General features: G+C 57.5%; 3 protein-coding genes across 3 annotated transcripts; 1 reads left to right on the forward strand and 2 right to left on the reverse strand.

The window, feature by feature from the left end:
* Window positions 1-463: 463 nt before the first annotated feature.
* BXZ73DRAFT_52743 (uncharacterized protein) lies at window positions 464-3,887 on the reverse strand (the record flags this gene model as incomplete). The annotated part of the gene is made up of 9 exons (XM_048020865.1): window positions 464-620; window positions 674-1,236; window positions 1,294-1,620; window positions 1,688-2,116; window positions 2,183-2,288; window positions 2,343-2,509; window positions 2,561-2,813; window positions 2,863-3,089; window positions 3,147-3,887. The coding sequence occupies 9 exons, from the start codon at window positions 3,885-3,887 to the stop codon at window positions 464-466; spliced, it is 2,970 nt and encodes a 989-aa protein (XP_047874061.1).
* A 1,199-nt stretch (window positions 3,888-5,086) lies between these two features.
* On the forward strand, window positions 5,087-8,112 carry BXZ73DRAFT_80427 (uncharacterized protein; the record flags this gene model as incomplete). The annotated part of the gene is made up of 12 exons (XM_048023279.1): window positions 5,087-5,285; window positions 5,418-5,655; window positions 5,764-5,894; window positions 5,963-6,210; window positions 6,366-6,469; window positions 6,528-6,686; window positions 6,752-6,878; window positions 7,094-7,344; window positions 7,408-7,561; window positions 7,613-7,750; window positions 7,801-7,943; window positions 7,992-8,112. 12 exons carry the CDS (start codon window positions 5,087-5,089, stop codon window positions 8,110-8,112), a joined length of 2,013 nt encoding a protein of 670 aa, XP_047874062.1.
* A 416-nt stretch (window positions 8,113-8,528) lies between these two features.
* BXZ73DRAFT_105044 (uncharacterized protein) lies at window positions 8,529-9,941 on the reverse strand (the record flags this gene model as incomplete). The annotated part of the gene is made up of 14 exons (XM_048016109.1): window positions 8,529-8,648; window positions 8,710-8,765; window positions 8,821-8,832; window positions 8,903-8,927; window positions 8,984-9,018; window positions 9,081-9,106; window positions 9,161-9,186; window positions 9,242-9,259; window positions 9,312-9,321; window positions 9,373-9,435; window positions 9,498-9,539; window positions 9,591-9,604; window positions 9,667-9,745; window positions 9,811-9,941. 14 exons carry the CDS (start codon window positions 9,939-9,941, stop codon window positions 8,529-8,531), a joined length of 657 nt encoding a protein of 218 aa, XP_047874063.1.
* Window positions 9,942-12,576: the final 2,635 nt, after the last annotated feature.

Consider the following 12,576-nt stretch of genomic DNA (forward strand, 5'->3'; position numbering starts at 1 on the left):
TCATTGTAATGGGCGCGCAACATTGTGAACATTGCAAGGCATAATAATGTTGGTTTAAGGTCCGTGAGCGCGTCCCTCGCGCGCGAGCGCCGCGCAGTGCACACTCAGGAGTCAGTCCCCATATGTCCTCGCGCTGCGCGCACTTGCGGCGCTCGAACGTGCGGAGGCGGCCAAATGAAGCTGGCACAGAGTACTGAAGAGTATATCATAGTTTACATAGCGGCATATCCTAGTACATTGGTGTCGTCAAGCGGCTCCTCTCCGTTGGTGTCCGCACGGTCGCCGTCAGGTCCATCGGGCGGGTTTGCTGCACCGTCATCACCCGAGCTTTCCGTGTCAGAGCTGACATACCCATAGTCGTGTATCTCATCCTCATCTGTGTCATCATTTGCAACGGCTTCGGCAGTGTCTTGTGGTGCAGATGCGGGTAGGACTGAGTCCTGCTGATTGAGTGAGACCTCGCTCAAGCAGCTACTACTAGTACCAGACAACGTACATCTGAGCGAGCCTCCGTAATCTCTGAAGCGATGTTTGACAGGGGTTGGAGTGCCTGGGGTGTTACAGTTTGATGACCAACTGCACCGCCAAAGAAGCGCATGAAGAGATCGCGGTCCGACCACCTAAGACCCTATATGAGCAACAACATCGCCAGATTACTAGTGGAGAAACTCACATCCCGACGTAATGATATTTCCAATCCTCCTCAAGATCATCGGTTTCAATTCGCGCAACACTGGGTCCTTCGAGTGTGTCGTCCGATCGGCCATGCGCGAAGGCCGGGATGAGATGGACACTACGCAGAACTTGATCCGGGGAGATGAAGTCGAACGCATCCTCGGAGCGGACAAACTTGAGGCGATGAGGTCGGAGAGAATGAAAGCCACCGGGGGCCGAGTTGTCAAGCTCGAACCAGCGGATCCACAAGACGTGGATTGGCCTAGGATCCTCTGTGGTCCGGTAGAGGTGAGCATTAACGTGGAAGACGGAGAGGACACGGGCATAGAGGTATGGGTGACTGGCTCCCTGTGGGGCAACCAACATGATATCGGCGTGATTGCCAGGGTTGATAGAGTCTTGAGCACGTCGCTTGTCGTAGCTTGTGTAGTTAACGCGTATGACCCTGTGAGGATACAAACAGTCATTTCGGATGACAACAGATGCTCTGTCGTGCACGTCTTGAGGCTCATTCCCGGTGAGTCGCTCATAAAGGTGTGTCTTGAGCTTGTACTCGAAGTCCTGTTCGGTGATGTCATGATATAATCACAACTTAGGGTGTAAACGTACGAGACGTACAATGCATGCCGGATCCTCCTCGCCGTCCTTCATGAAAGTGTACAGGTCGGTATGTTCAGATTGCTCAGACGAGATGTAGTGGTGGATATCGGATGGAGTTGTGTGCGGGAGAGCGTCAACCACAGAAGTGGGGGGCTTAAGGCGGCGGCCAAGTTTCCGGTTGAGCTTGCGACGCTTCGTAGGTCGTGGATGTGTCTTGGAACGATCAGGTATGACCTCGTGTAGCAGCGCCTGATGGTGCTGTTGCCGCGCAATCTGGGCGACGAAACCACAGGTCTTGTTTGTGCGAGGGTAGAACTTCTTGACACGATGATGCTCTTGCTCGAGCTATAATCATGCGATCAAGGTCAGTAAATGCGGGCAAACACGGGCAAACGCTGAGCGATGTGCTTACTATCTGCGCAGTCCATCCGTCGGACGTTCCATACATGCGGATGGTGCGGGGGTAGTCGCCCAATCTATGATTCTTGTACGTATTGTAGTCGAGGACCTTGATCTTGGATGGTACTGATATCGCTCCCCTGCCCCGCTTTTGACCTGTGGTCGATGGCCCGCACCGAGCGACTTTTGCAGCTTTTCGTCGGTGTCGAGATGCAGTCTCTTTGGGGAGCTCTTTGGTCGCGTATAATGAGCACACTTTGGAGACGAAAGCGCGCTCAGATGCCCCCAGTAAGCTGGTCGCCTCCTCGAGATGGGTGAGAGTTGTCTCGGAGTGGAGGCGGAGCTTAGCGAGGGCGTGCCATGTTGCGAGGCGGAATAGAAGGTTAAGAACGATCTTATTGCAGGCTGCTGGGAGCAAGTTCTCGAAGCAAGGGATTGCGCACTGTGATCAGAAAGGAACCACGGGTGAGACGGCGACGTGAGGCCGTGATAGCACATGATCACATACCTGGAGTATGTCCTCAAAGTCGCGGGCCGCAAGTTTCTTGAGCGCCGATACATTGCCTCCAAAGCGCCTGATCGTATCCCTTCCAAAGGTTGGGACTTGTGAATATCTGGTTTTCAAGAGCATGAGTATGGATGACAGTTATCACAGCATAGAAACTCACCGACGATCCAGTTGCTGGAGGCCCGCCCCACCGTTTGCAATGAGAATGCGGAGAAGGTGTATGAATGTGGACTTCCACACCCCGAGTTCGAACTCATGCAACAGGTCGGGGACCAGGATTCGATACACATCGAAACCAAACTCGGCCAATCGCGTCGAGAATGCGCTCTAGGAAGGGGGTCAATGCGACAATGTCTGACCAAATGATATGGAACTTACCCGAGTTGACGTTGAGGAATGGTTGTTGAGAGGGGAGTTGTTGACACGCGAGGACTCCGGGTCGATACCATCCTTGAAAACCCAGCGACGGACGGTCTCAATCCACCAGATGAGATGTTCGGAGTATGTGCGGGGCTCCTTCTCGCGGCGCGCCATGTCCCGCTTAGTTCCCAAGAGATATATATTGGACTTTTGGACGTGGCAGTCCGGACACGGGCATTTGGCGAGCGACTTGATGCAGGCGATGAGACACCTGTAGAGCTTGATAAGTATGAAGAAAGCGTGGAATCGTGGCTACGTACTTCTCAGGATAGTCCGCCGAGTACGTGAAAATGCGCGGAAAGATGCGGCGCACGATCTTGTCAGCGCACTCGACAAGTATTCCGTCCCTGTACGCGCGAAGAAAGTCGTCATCAAGAAGGAGCTCCCATATCTTCTGCATGAGCTCCCGCTTGCAAAAGCGGAGTATTGACTCCGTAGCCGGCTCGCCGTAAGTGTCTTCGTACCACTGTTGAATGGTTGTGGGGAGCTACCGACATCATGGTGAGCGTACTATAGGCTAATGAAACAACTGAGCCCTACTTACCGAGGGGATGTACGCAAGGTGGTGCGCTGCGAGAGCATTTGGACGACCGCGCTCGTACTTCGAGAGCCATCCAAACCACGCGTATATAGGCCATAGTGCGGCGCTTCCGAAGTTCGTAAGGTGGGTGGAATCCGAACCTAGCATGATTGGGGCGACCACATACTCGACGTCCGCAGTGTCATCCGGGTGTCGTGGCTGAGAGGATAGCTTCGCATCAGCATCGAGCATGGCCTGCGAATTATAGACCTCTGAATAGAGGCGCTGCGGAGGAGGCGAGGGATGCTCGTTGACGGTTGAACTGGAAGACGGGGCTGAGGATGGTGTAGGTGCAGGTGGTGGAGGGCTCCAGAGGAATTCAAACGGGATCCAGTGAGCTCTTCGTGCGCTTGATGCTGTCGCGGCCGCAACAACAATGTCGACAAGTTTCCGGTACCAGATCCCGGATACAGTGAGCTCAGGCGCCCCTTCCTCTCCCGCCGAACACAGATGGTTCTCCTTCGGCACACGTATCTTCACTGACCCAATATTCCAGCCGTTAGGAGGGGTCGCTGTACCGGTTGGGGGTCCCTGAGCTGCGTCCGCAGAGGTTGAGCCAAGGCGATCGAGCTGCTTCATCGCGCGGTCAGCACTGAAGTCGCGGAGCTCTTCACGATCGAAGTCCTCCGCCAGGATAACTTCTTGGACAAGGCGATTGAGTTCACCAGCGGACTTGTAGACTGAACCGGAGTAAAACCAGTTCATAAGGCGGGCGACCGTGTTGTTGAGGAAAGGTACTCCGGTCTTGCGAGTGGGATCCAGGTTGGAGACGCCAAACGGCTGCAAAGGGACGTGGTCGTCGGGAAGTCGGTGGAGAGTCGGGGCGTCAACGAACGACGTAGATGTTGCGTGTTCTTCAGGGTCACTCTTGGGACGTCGGAAGTAGCGTCGGAAGACCGAGAACGCGTCTCTGGTGGTATCGAGGGGAGGGGAAGGTTGCGTTGACTCCACAGGCTCGTCGAAAGGGAGTTCCACTTGGGGGAGCTCAGGGTTTTCCTGTACGGGAGTGAGAGCTTGTAAACGCGGATCTTGACGCCTCGGGATGTGTTGTGGTAGTCCAGGGAGCGAAGTGGGTATCATATCTCGGATACGAGCAGGGGCTCTGCGCTGCCTCCCGGTCCGGCTCACTGAGTACGTCGCGGCCGCGAGTGCTTCGTTGACAAGGGCCTAAATATATGGGTTGGCCGATGCACACAAAAAATCCCAAAATGTGACATACCTGAGCCTCGAGTTGCTCTGCTTCTACACGTGCTCTCTCTGCCTCTGCCACCAAGGCTGCTTCAATTCTCCTCCGATCGTCCTGCTCCTTCCGCGCCCGAGCCTCACGCTGCTCAGTCAAGCGCTGCTGACGTTCGGCCGAAATTCTTGCCTTGTATTTGGTACACTTGATTTGATGTCCGAGGAGCCTTGTCGGATGGCATTCTTTCCGACATCCGATGCATGTGCTAGCGGTAGTATCCAGAGCGAGACAGATGAGCAGCAATGAACAGATAACCACTAGGCAGAGCCTCATGAAGGGTGATCGAGGGGAAAGAAAGAGAGGGGGGCGAATAATAGTGGTGCATTGTTGAAGCTTGAAGCAGAGAGGCGGTGGAAAAGTCACGATAGCGTGTGCGCGCGTTGAACAAGCGCATAGGCGCACTTCAAACAAGCGCAAATATGATGCGCTCGTCTCCCGGCGGTTTCCCGCACCCAGCCTTCCACCATCGATGTGCTACCCAACTGAGTCCCAAGCTCCTCCCATCCCCGCCTCGCAAGTGCCGTATGCCTCCCCACACCATGAGTCGACGAAGCGCACTACGTCGAGCCCATGTTCGTCAGCGTGAAGCAAACCAAGCCACCCAGGTAAGCCGCCACCGTCGTTTCTCGAGAATTGCACTGAGGTGAGGCAGGACCGCGCTCTTATGCGTGCGGAACACGTTGAGGAGCGCTCGGAGCGCATCACAACCCGCCGCGCGTGGTGCTTGGCCAGCGGCGGTGTGTTGGGGAGCTACCCGCGCCGCTTGCCTGGGATGAACATCCCGCTCGAGGGCGACAGCCCGATGTCCGCGATGTGCATGACGGGCGTCGAGGCCGACGCAGTGCCATTGGACCTTGCCTATAGTGAGAGTGCCCGTGCTCATCTACGAGGTCGGCGCTGTTGCTCATGGTCACATCCGTGAGTGCGCCGGATAGTAGGTGCGCTCCTCTTCAGACAATCTTCGCCGTTTCTCACTTATCTTGTCTGGCGTACAGCCTGCAACCCGCCTGATATCAACATCCAAGCGGCGTTCCTGGTTACTGCTCAGAAGTTGGGTGAAGATGCGACACGGCACGGCCTACATTGTGGCACAAGTCGCCGTTCACAGCTTCTGTCTTCCGCTTTTCCTCTCAGCTGCACCCCCTTCCCCAATGACATCGACCCGGGCCCCTGCTCCACCACAGTCGGCGACAAGCAGCTTGCCCTCAGGCTGCTGGTCGCCAGCCTGGCTTGGTCCCTTTAGGCTCTCTCGAAATTGTAGCAGTGTTGTGTGCGTTTCACCGTAAGTTTGTTTGCTCTTTGATGCGCTAGCTCACCCTGGCGGTCATTTTAACTTTACAGTGGCCGTCTCGGCGTCTCATGCGTCGCGCATGTACTTAGAGGGGCATACCAGGGGTCTGCGAACGCGACTCCTCGCCCTCTCTTCGACTGTCTCATCGACGTATCAAAATGCCTCCCTCATCTCAAGAGAAGTAAGCTCTGAGCTCCATCCGTACGCCAACGTTTCGAGCTAACTACGTGACAGCATTCCTCCCTTCAGTTCTCGCGCATCCGCCGATTCAAGACGCCCTCGGAGCCGTGATCATGACCAGCGCCGCGGCGACTACCGCAGTCACAGTCGTGGTCGTAGCTATGATCGTGTTCACAACCGCGGCGGTTACGACCGCTCTCACTCTCGCTCTGGCCACGAAGGACGTCACTCCCGCACTCGAAACCGCTCCCGGCCCAGGTCTCAACGTCGTACTTCCAGTGCTCGCCGCCGTCGCTCTGCGAGCCCTCTTCCTCGCCGTGAGGACTCACCAGTGCTCGGTCGCGGAGCCAACTCTCAAGTATCTGGTGCTAACGCACAACCTCGCGCTCCTCTCCTGCCCACGGACCAACCCAACATCAACCACGACGCTCCCATAGCCACGAACACTCACTCTCTCGTGCAACTTATCCAGCCTCCCGAAGGCGGCACCCCTGTGCGGCAGACCACTGAGCAAAAGTATGAGTTGCTCTTCGCTGACATCGCCAACTCCAAAGGCCGCGGGAAGTGGAACACCAAGTAAACTCGTTTGTTTCAACCTTGTACCCACCGCTCACTGCATATGTCATCCGTACAGGACGTGTGATGGGAAGCGGCTACAAAAGTATGCGCGCCTCCTGCCGCGCGTCTTTGGGCCCTTCGTGAGGCTACACGCAATTATCACAACGGCAGTCTTCCTCTGTGCAACTAGTGATCCGGAGGAAGAGGCCGAGCGTTCCGACTCGCTCATTGACATGTAAGTCATGCCGTCCTTCGCATAATCTGTATGCGACTTCGACTGACAGGGGACGTGCTTGGCAGTTCTGCGGAAGACAAGGTGTACGCCAAACACGTCTTCGAGTGGCTACTCAAACGAGTTCCGTTCATGCGTCCCATGCTTTCAAGGCTCGACGCTGAGGTTGACGATGTCATCCTTCTCGGTTGCTTTGTAAGTTGTGTCGCTCTCCTCAGTGCCTTGGATCTACGAAGACCAACGGCTTGGTGTCGTTCTGAGGCCACAAAGACCCCACGACGCCTGCCACTGGATGTCGTTCGGAGGCCGCGAGGGACCCAGGGCTGCTCGTGTTCATTGTGCCGGGTCCTGCCAGCATTACTGCTGTTCACCGGAGACGAGTGCTACATATCTGATTGCTTTTACTACAGCTCGATCACCATGCGAACACGACGCGCGGAAACGACATCAACAAAGTCAAAACCCACCTAAGGGAGTTCGTACCTTCGGTGGAGGTCCCACGAACTACTGACAATGTGGACGGGCATGGTCGTCCCCTCGTCATCACGCCAGGCCGCCGCTCTGACGAGGAGAAAGACGGCCTCGGATTCCGGAGCCTATGGTCCCTGCGCCTTCTCATTCCCCAGTCAATGCTTTCACAGTTCATGCGCGATCCTCCCGAGTGCGTCTCTGATCCTTTACTACCCGCACTCCGACGATGCTAACCGAAGACTTACATTTACAGCCTGTACGGGTCGATCAACTCCCGTGGAGCAGCGACGGTGTTCCGTGAGGCTCAAGCTGATGCTTACTATCCCTCATTCCTTTACGACGAGAGCCCCATCTACGACATGAACAATCTCTTCGAGGGCTTGTTCAAGAGCAAGTTTTTGATCACGGTGATTTGCCCTTTTTGTGTGCATCCGCATAGGCACTGATCGCGGTTCTAGATGTACCGTGTCCTCTTCACAAGCTACTCCTCGGTGAAGACCGGACCGTCTGTCAGTGGCACCGGTCGCCCCTCAGTTTCAGAGTCCTTCGGGCTCAGTCAGGTGGCTCCAGAAAGTATTGCTTATGTTGCGTGCTTGGTAAGGCTGTCTTTGGGCACATCAGGCCGTTCTCTCACTCCCCGATGCAGATCTACTTTGTTCTTTCTGACGTCCACCGATGGACGCCGGTGTTGAAAGGCTTCAGCCTTCCACGCTTCTTCCGTAACATTGTCACCATCCTATCCTCCAGTGAGACACCGTTCGGCGCAGAGATTCTCGCATATTGGAAGCGGTGAGTGTCTTCTCTTTTTGAAGATCACCTGACTGACTACTCTCGTAGGGAGGTTTATGGCGAAGATGTGGTGACCGATCCTGTCGAGGATACTGAAGACACCACTGTACTTAACCAGACTGCGCTCATTCTGGAGCAGCTCATCGTGGCTCATCAAAGCCATGTATGAGTGCCAATACACTCGCCCGCCCGTGTTTTCGCTACCGTGATCGGGATCGCTCATTGCCTAGTTACTCTACCGGATCGCTTATATAATAATCAAAGCGTTGTTCATCAATTGCCTTGCCATGTGCCCACATCGTGTCCGAGGTCGTATCCGAATGTAGCATGCCAGCCCGTGACCGACTCACACCAGAATGTGCATGCCAGATTGTAACACCACATAACTGCTGGACTTACTGCAATCCTCGCAATGCCTGTCATCCATTGGGTACATTGTGCCGATATTGCGAGCATTGTGAGAACATTGTGACGACATTGTAATGCTATGGTGGAAAGCGCTTGATATTTAAAGCGGATACACGAATGCGCGCTCCACGGCATACAATATATGGATTGCATGCCAATTCAGCCATTACAAGGACATTATAACCTTTTCGGCGAAACGCTGATGCCTGTCCTGCTCGTGTGCAGGGTATAGACCAACGCGGCGCTGATCGACAAATCCCCGGTCACTTGGATCGAGGACCCTAGTGTTGCGAGCCACTGTCCGAAAGCAAATGAGCACTGGGCTCGATTCGAGTCCAGGCAGCCTAGGTCCGCGCACCGAGTATTGGAGCCACTCCGAGAGTGTGGCCGACCTGAACATCGTGGCCGCCAGCACTGTTCGAGTCTACTCTTCAGTCGTAGGCGCGGAACGGCGCATGTGGGAACGCACCGGAGAAGCACGCTGGAGGAGCGGTTCCGCGGAGGGTGAGTTCGGGAACATCTCTGGTCAGGGACCAAAGCGCGGAGCTTACCGACGTTGCCTGCTATCAGGACCATCTGGGCACTCTGGGTCAGTATAAGGATCCCCGGCGGGTGTCGCACGAGGCACTCACTGCGACGGCGACAAGAATCCGGAATTTGGGCGCAACTGCGGAAAGGTACGGTGCATGAGACGGTGGGGTTCGACCGGGCTTGTAAAGTAGGGCTCACTTAGCCATAACCGGCGAGCGAAGAAACTTTGCACGGGATGTGAGCATATGTGAGACAACATATGGGAAGCTCAGACGGACCTCTGGGAGATGAAGGCCGCGAGGGCCTAGGGAGCAGAAGGATTGAGGACGATGACGAACAGCACAGGAGAAGGTACGTACGGCAGGTGGAGGGAGGACCTGGATGGAAGCGTGAGTATCGGTACCTCTAAAACTACCGGGGGTTACGTACATTGAGAGACCTAGACGGCGGTCAAGATGCGGAACAAAGGATCAGGTCTAAATGAACTTACCAAACCGTCGGGGAGACGAAGAAGTACGTTGGCTCCCAGTATTTGGTCACCATATAGAAGTATCTGCATCCCGAAAACTTCCACATTGAGCGCGCGGCCGACAATCGGCGAAGCAAGACACTCACGCAGTATGTGTGATCAACACCGTGGCCAACGTCTCAAGCACCCTGCGCGAAAGTGAGCACTCCATACGCGATGGAGAGAGACGAGATGCTCACAAAACCACCGCAACCTGCAGAAACCCATTCCGGGATTAGCGCGCTCGAGGGATGATATGGACTAGGATGGACACACCCATGCTTTAAGGACCCACCTGTCCTTGTGGAAGGTCATGTAGTACTTGAACGCCTGATGGAACAGCATGCCCTGCAGCCTGCGGAGATAGCGTGCGAAGGTGTCAAATTTTCGGGCTCGGGGTGGAATCACAGGCGGGCGTACAGGTAGCTGATGCACACGCCGATGAGCCACGCGCCGAGAGTGTCGCCGACGGGGATGTGAGGGAAGGCCGCCGTCGCCGCCGCCGCCGCGGCTGCTGCGGCTGCAGCAGTGGAGTTGGAGGAGTCGGACATGGCCAGGCGGGACGTGGAGGGCGGGGAAGGAGGCGGGGCCGGACTGAGGCATGAGGGATTGTGAGTAGAGCAGAGGAAGAACGACGGCCGGGGTCACTGATGGGGATGCGGCGGGGAGGAGGCCCGGCTTCTAAGTTCTGGCCTGAACCCAAACAAATGAGCGTCGCGTCCAAGCGCGTCCAGCGGGCAGCCGCGCTGAGCCGCCGCGCTCACGAAGCCTCCGAGTCCGAGTCTGGCGTGCGTGCGACGCCCCGGCGCTTATGGGCGCCATCTGCGATCAGATCCACACCACTCTCGTTTCGGGCTTGATTCTGCCGGGACGGGCGGAGACTTTGCCGGGTATCTGCCGCGAGTCGATACGCGTTCGAACGTCCCCGTCCACGACAACTCACGCCCGATGACGTCGACCGGCCAGCGCCTGGGACCGGGTCCGCTGACTCGCCCCGTGAGTCGCCAGCTTCATGTTTTTCTCCTCGACTGTCACTTGGATCCTGACTCTGGTGGCAGCCCGCAAGCCCGCATACATCGACGGTAACTCTATGACGTCATACGCTTGGGGCATGCGATCGAGCGCCGGCAGCGACGCGCGGCGAGCTGTGCGGCACACGCGGGCTGCGTCGCTCTGCGCACTCGGCCTGCTTTCCTGCGCCATCCAGTGCGTCCGCCCATCAAGCCCCCGCCCGCTCGAGTGCCGTCCCAGCGCGCACCGTGAGCGACACGGCCAGGACGCGTCGCAACGCCTCACCCAAAGGCCAGCTGTCATGCTGGCCACGGTACCGGTGCAGCGACAAGCTCTCTTCTCTCTCCGCCACACTCATCCCCGTTCGCGCTAGCTTTCCTCCGCCACGCTCGCCCGAGCGCTCTCGCCGTGGCGCATACATCCACCCCCTTGGGCTTCGCGCTGTCCCGCCCGCGCGTCTTGCGGCGTCCGGTCAACCGCATACAGCCACCTGTCTCGACAGATTCCCGCGTCCGTCCCTTTGTCCCGCCCTCCCCGGACCTCGTACGTCCAGCCTCGTCCACGCTGCGAACACCTCCTCAGCGTGCTGAAGCGCAGACCAGCGACCACTCGCCACCATCCGGCGGCCGCTCCTTTGGCGGGCCTCACCGTCTTCAACCCAACCTCGCTCGACAGTGTGACGGTCGGCGGCCGGGACGTCACATAGCCTGCCCGCAGGAGAGTCGTAGGCGAGCAGGACGACCGCCGAGCCGTCCGTAGGGCGTAGTCGTAGCAGAGGGTGTGTGTTGGTTGCTCAAAAGGTACGTAGAATACAAAATGCAGGTACATAGCGTGAGTCCAAAAGCGGTAGCTGAGATGATCGTAAGGTGCATGACGTAACGTGGACCGTTACAGACAGCCTGCAGGCTCCCCCCGACCTCTCGACGGCGCCCCCGCTGTACCAGCTGCAGGTCGTGCTCGACCACCAACGCTCGGCACACTCACTTGCCACAGAGCTCGCCTCTCCACCACCGCGTTTCACCCGTGCCGTCTGCACTGCACGCACCTGGACACTGGTACCGTGCTTCCCTCGACGCGACATCTCTTTGGCTGTCCCATCTGTGGTGCTCGTCCTCGTTGTTCAGCCGCGCTATGGACGCTTACGCGTGCATCGCGCTCGGCCCTCCGCGGCGCGCGCGACCGTCCACAACGCACGAACACATGGACGACGTACCATGTCTCTAGCTAGAAATCGCGGTCCACGCCCGCGATGATCCCAAGCAGTAGCACGACGACCGTGACGCCTGCGATTGCCACCCGCCCTTCGCCTGCCCGTCGCTTCGACCGATCGGAGTGCATACAGCCACCTCCGACCGCCAGCCACGCCCCGTCTCAACCCATCCCCTCTCCGCCACTTCGTCTCCAGACCTCCTCTTTCTCTCCCTGGGGACACAAGAATGCTGCCGTCAGTGACGAAACCTCCTCAGCAGACGTCCAACGTACCAGCGTATTCCCGCCCCGCTCCCGGATCCTGCCACGTGCAACATCGTGTCAGCACTCGTACGCAACGCGGTAAAGCGCACTCACCAGAACGTCTCTGCCCGGCCAGCATATCGGCGACCGACACCAACGCGGGCATCTCGCACCGGAGCAAGCTGCCGTCCCGGCTCTCGAGTACGTGCTTTTATCCACATCCGCCCTCCCACCGCTCTTTGCATTCGCCGACCTCCGCGCCCACGTCCGCGCCCTGTTTCCATCGTACCGTGCCCATGCCTGGCTGTGCCGTGAGTGCCTGTCAACGCCATGACAAAACCTCCCGTCCACTCACCTCGAGGTTCGTTCACACAGGCACACGCCCGCCCACGCGTACCTTGACGTCAGCGGCTGGCTTCGCATTAACCACGTCCGCCGGTCGAGACCGCTTCCACCATGGCGAGGCATGCGTTCAACCGCTGACGTCAGACGTGCTTGAGCCCCACGGGCTTGGTAGCGAGCATTGAACAGGTCGACGCCGTGCTGCGCACCGTTCACCGCCCTGCTCATCCGGTGCGCCCCTTCATTGTATCACGTACGTCTGTCATTGCATCGTTCTGCCGGCGTCCGCTCTCCGCGCTGACCACGTCCTTCCATCCCGGCGCAGGAACGCGCCAGACGGCATGGTCACCTTTCGATCGTCCGTACCTTGGCTGCACCTAA

This window comes from Epithele typhae (genome assembly GCF_022376455.1).
Source record: "Epithele typhae strain CBS 203.58 chromosome Unknown BXZ73scaffold_60, whole genome shotgun sequence".
Taxonomy (NCBI): domain Eukaryota; kingdom Fungi; phylum Basidiomycota; class Agaricomycetes; order Polyporales; family Epitheliaceae; genus Epithele; species Epithele typhae.